At 31.1% G+C, this 5,026-nt stretch overlaps 1 protein-coding gene across 2 annotated transcripts; it reads right to left on the reverse strand.

The window, feature by feature from the left end:
• Window positions 1-316: 316 nt before the first annotated feature.
• On the reverse strand, window positions 317-4,791 carry LOC105830195. Of its 2 annotated transcripts, none has more exons than XM_036288375.1 (5): window positions 4,014-4,791; window positions 3,694-3,839; window positions 3,313-3,422; window positions 2,982-3,085; window positions 317-2,583 (listed from the first exon to the last, which is right to left on the reverse strand). In XM_036288375.1, the coding sequence occupies exons 2-5, from the start codon at window positions 3,761-3,763 to the stop codon at window positions 684-686; spliced, it is 2,184 nt and encodes a 727-aa protein (XP_036144268.1). In that variant the 5' UTR covers window positions 3,764-3,839; window positions 4,014-4,791; the 3' UTR covers window positions 317-683. The 2 variants fall into 2 exon arrangements, with proteins under 2 accessions (XP_036144268.1, XP_012524830.1); XM_012669376.3 differs by having other exon boundaries at window positions 3,694-3,848.
• Between the last annotated feature and the right edge of the window lie 235 nt (window positions 4,792-5,026).

Here is a 5,026-nt window from a genome sequence, read left to right on the forward strand (position 1 = left end):
ATATCTGAAATGCGATTTGCGATAAGCGATCCGCGTTTACGGCTCGTCGAGGATAATCGATTCCGGCAACTACGGACGTGGCACGAATCACGTTATGCCCGTTGACTACAGGTCGGTGTGTGATACGATAAGGATACCCGATACCCGCCGATCTCGGTGAGACGGCCGCACCGGAAAAGTGTGGAATGATCCGCTCGCTGGTGATATTGCATACCGCGCAAGGATCAGCACACACACACACACACACAATATAATTATAATTATATTATTGTGCTAGTTTTATACATTTTGGATTAACAAACATCTTTACTGTAGGTACAGTTTAAACATTCAGAGGTTTGTAACTTTATTAATTTTTTATATTAAAAATATTTTTGACATTTATTTACATGTACATTATGTATATTATTTGTTTATGTTATTTATTTTATTTTTATTATATTTTTTTGCGTGCCAATATTCCCTTACATTACTTTAGTTCTTTAAAATTGTATGTAGGCACATTGTGTGCGTGTATGTGTATCGCTTTTAGAATTAGGCCTCATCACTTTCTGAATCTATATCCCTTGCATTTTTTGAAAGTAAAATGCTGTCGAGACTTGACTCGTACCAGACTTTTGTATGAAAAAGTTCTTTAGTGAGAAGTAAGGCATTACACGTTACAACTTCGAGCTTGTTTTGAATCATTGTTTTGTTATCAAATGTAATTGGAAAAAAATCCGTTCAGCTGCTATGCTACTGTGAGGCAAACACGCGATATCTTTTATAAACCGATGTAAAGTCGGAAACATTACATTTCCTGTCTGATTCTTTATGTCGCCAAGCCAATTGATGAATTCTTCAAAACTAAGGTTGATGTTTGGGTAGTTGGTTATTTTGGGTAGTAATTTCCATTCCGCATTCAGTTTTTCGAGTGTATTTTCACGAACAAGATTTGGAAAGCAGTACGTCAGCCATCTTATTGACTTAGTACCAGAAAGTGCAGTTTTAGGATTTAAAACTGATAATGCTGGCAGTACTGGATCATTAAATTCAATACGACGTCTTATTTCTTTGCAAAGCTCTATGTAGAAATTACGAGCTTTCACTTTAAAAAATATAACATCGTCAGAAGACAAAATAGTTAGTTTCTCCGAAGTCTGATCTCCGAAGTTTAATTGCTCAATGGGCTTGTACTCTTGCTTATTCTCGGGATCAATCAAGTGTGTTCGTGTGTTTGAAACATATTCATTATTTAAATAACTTTTCAGTAATTTTTTATATACATTAGTTACTCGTTCGAGCATAGAGTAGAACAACGTTTCCCTATTTTGAGATTCACATTGATTGAGTGAATTTAACAAACCAAGAATGTAAGAGAGGAGCTGTAGATATAATTGGTTAATTGGATTTTGCAACGCTTTAAGAATCACAGTCGCAGACTGCAAATTGTCTTTGTTCGAGTCAATTTCGAAAAATTGAATTAAAGCTTTCCATTGTATTAACATTGTATTAAAGACAGATTCCAACGATAACCATCGTGTTTGACTCGGATGCAGCAATCGATGGGGTACAAGATTCGCAATTTTTTGATACTCAGCAAATTGTTCTAAACGCTTACAACTGTGAGAGAAATATGAATAGATCTCTTGCACAAGATCCTTAATGTTTTCCGGTAGCTTTGAATAAGCTGCAGATGCACACAAGTAAAAAGAGTGACATGTACAACCTATCACAAATAAGTACGGTAATACTTCTCTGAATTTTGTTTGCACTTTGCTTAAATTTCCCATCATAACCGATACATTATCGGCTGCTAACCCAATCATATTTTTTTGCGGAATATTGTTCAACGTGAGAAATTTAATTATGGATGTATACAATGCAGCAGCTGTACAAGTGGATACTTTTGATAATCCCAAGAACTGCTCTTGTACTTTGCTTGTGTCGTCGTCAAAATATCGGCCAATAATCACTAAACATTTGCTAGTGTTGATAATTGTCTCATCAATTATTAATGAAAATTTTGCAGTCTTTAGTTTTTCAACTGTTTTATTTAGACTTTTAGCCTCTAAATTATCAATAAACTCTTGTCCCATTGCTCTACTCCAAGTAATCTGCTTGGAATTTTTTGAATCTGAACAGACTGAGGACAATAATTCTATCAAATGTTCTAATAATGTAAATGGCAGATCATGTTCGACTAAAAACTCCAGCAATTTTAAAAGAATTGAATTTTTGGCTTCTGTCTTTATTTTCGAGCTATGTTTTGTCACAATGTTTGGAGCTTCAGTTGGAAAACCAAGTCTTTTTTTATGTAACTTTCCATCCTCATGTCGTTTTAAATGTATTCGTCCTTCTACTTTAAAAGATTTTTGGCAAATTTTACAAAAAAATATATCACTCTTGATTGCCAGCCATGAAAATTCTTGCTGCCATATTTTTCGTTTTATCATGTTTTTTACTGTAGGCTCTTTCTTTCTTTTTTCCGTTGTTTTTATTTTTGATAATAATTGGTCGCTAGAATCCAGAGAAATACACTTTTCACTGATTTCCATGTTTCTATTACCGGATCCTGTTTCCTCTAATTTAGGCTTAATGGATCTAAAAACGAAAAGATGGTTTAATTATACTTTGTATCATATTCTATTATAGATGAGAAGATAAATTAATATGCAAATCGTGAATTAATATGCAAATCATCGTTAGTGTTATGAAATATTTTATTATACGCGTTATTGAAAAACGAAATAAATAAGATTTTGCGAAATAGTGCTATCAAAATGGTGTGAAACATTAATTATATAAAAGTTTATACACAAAAATATGAGTTTTAAATATATATTAGCTAAAACATTTTACGTAACTTTTATAAATGTACATACGTATAACGTTTCGAATAAATCAAACGAATGAAATCGTCTTGATATTTTGAAACAGCATTGTATTGATTACTAAAATTCAAATAGATATATAATAAAAGTCTATTCTTCAAAACTTACCGATTTTTCTCGTTTGCCATAACACTTGGTTTCACAGTTTTATTTGTATTAACTTGTGAAGTACTCGGTTCTTGAAAGCTCGAAACTTCTTGACTTTTGGGAAACTAGAAATATTTGTAATATTATCATGAAAATTAGATTCAGTGAACTAATTGCAAATTGTGTAGAACAAATTTTTTTGTTGGTATCTTAAGCAATCTCTGTTCATTAAACCAAAATGTTAATACTCAAGGAAAAATGGACTTATGCAATAATACTTATATCTCTTTTAATATAAATATAATATCTCTTCTATCTTTAATATTTACTTCTATCTTAAAAAAATTCTTACCTTTTGTATATAATTTAAAATTTTTACTCTTTTTCCCAGAGATGACGGTATTAAAGTTCGAAGATCTGATTCTGTGAGAAGCATAAAAGCTTCATAATCAATATCATTGTCTAAAAAATCGAAAATTACACATAAATAAAAATATAACAGCTACCTTGTGCTTATTTATCAAATAATAATTATAAAAAATATTAAACATATCAATAAATTAAGTAGATCGTCCAACGGTCTACATCGGATCTTAGTAATGAATGTAATTTTTCTATTAATTTAATTCTTAGCTCATATAAATTGCGCACATAGGTTTGTGATTATGAAAATGTACACAATAGTCTCAATTATAAGAAATGTTTATATACAATATAAAAGGAAAAAGATTACCTTCAAAAACGTGGATTATATCCCCGCACTGGAGTGTTATTAGTATTTCGCGTACATGTAGATCTATCATTATTATGTAAGTACTATAACACAGTGCAGCAGTGGTCGCGCATTTATATTGTCGGCCAAGTGGAAACCAGCCTGAACTATATACACTTTGATTCAAGCAACAAACACAAATATTGGAGTAGGAGTTTAACAAAAATATTTATTTCGGAAATTTTTTAAATTTAAAAGTTTACACACATAGAAAGAGATACGTATATACGCACAAACATTATTAGATATGTAAATTATTAATTTGATGCTTTTTGACATACCTCTTCTAAAATTTAAGTATTTATCTTCCGTCTCCTTTTATTTTTATTCTTTTTATTCTTATTTGTATTCACTTTTTATGTACAGGAACGATTCAGTACGGAATCCTTCAACTATAAAAGAGTTAGCGTATAAAAATGTATGATCAAACTAAACTAGAATCCAAATAAAAAGGCGGTTGATTGTGTCACTATCTTCAAAAATATCAGTGCGAAATGTGTTTATGTACGCACACGTCTGTCAAAAGATTTTTCATTTTCCTTTTATATATAGCAATTAAAGATAATAATTATCTAAATAATATCATGATACAGATAAGATATTGATAAGAGTAGTTATAGGGCTCTATAATTTCAAAAATATTTAAAAAAATATATTGCCAATAAGAGTCAGTACTAGGTATAACTGTGCAACTAAAAATAAGATATTGTTGCCGTAAAAAACTAGCATAGACAGTGCCCGCTCATTGCAGAGTGCACTATCTAGGGCAACACACATAACACATCAAGAGACACGCACACACGGACACACACACACACAGACTCAACAGATAAGGGAAAGAAGGGGGGTAAAATGACGAAGTGAGTAAGATGACAAATCGCTTATTTTTCTAAACTAATAACAGATATCGACGCGATGTTGAACTGATTAAAGGCTTTAGATAATAGTAGTTTTAGTTTGGTTTCAATCGATTCACAAAAGTGATAATATAATAATAATGTGTTTTAGATACACCCGTGCGTCACTTTTTGGCACTCTTTTATTATAAGGAATGACGTAATTATCGTAAATACTTTTGGTTTTTAAATAAAATCATAATATAGAGCGCGCCGAGGAAAGCGCTAACTCTTATTCGTACAATTAAAAAAAATAATATCTCGACTATCATTGAAGATATTCCAAAATTATGGTGGACTTTTACGTTCCATCTATCTTTCCATGAATACGTTCAAACTACTCGGATTCACCTTGTGTGTATATATATATATATATATATATATATATATATATATAT

Source organism: Monomorium pharaonis, chromosome 6, assembly GCF_013373865.1.
Source record: "Monomorium pharaonis isolate MP-MQ-018 chromosome 6, ASM1337386v2, whole genome shotgun sequence".
Taxonomy (NCBI): Eukaryota; Metazoa; Arthropoda; class Insecta; order Hymenoptera; family Formicidae; genus Monomorium; species Monomorium pharaonis.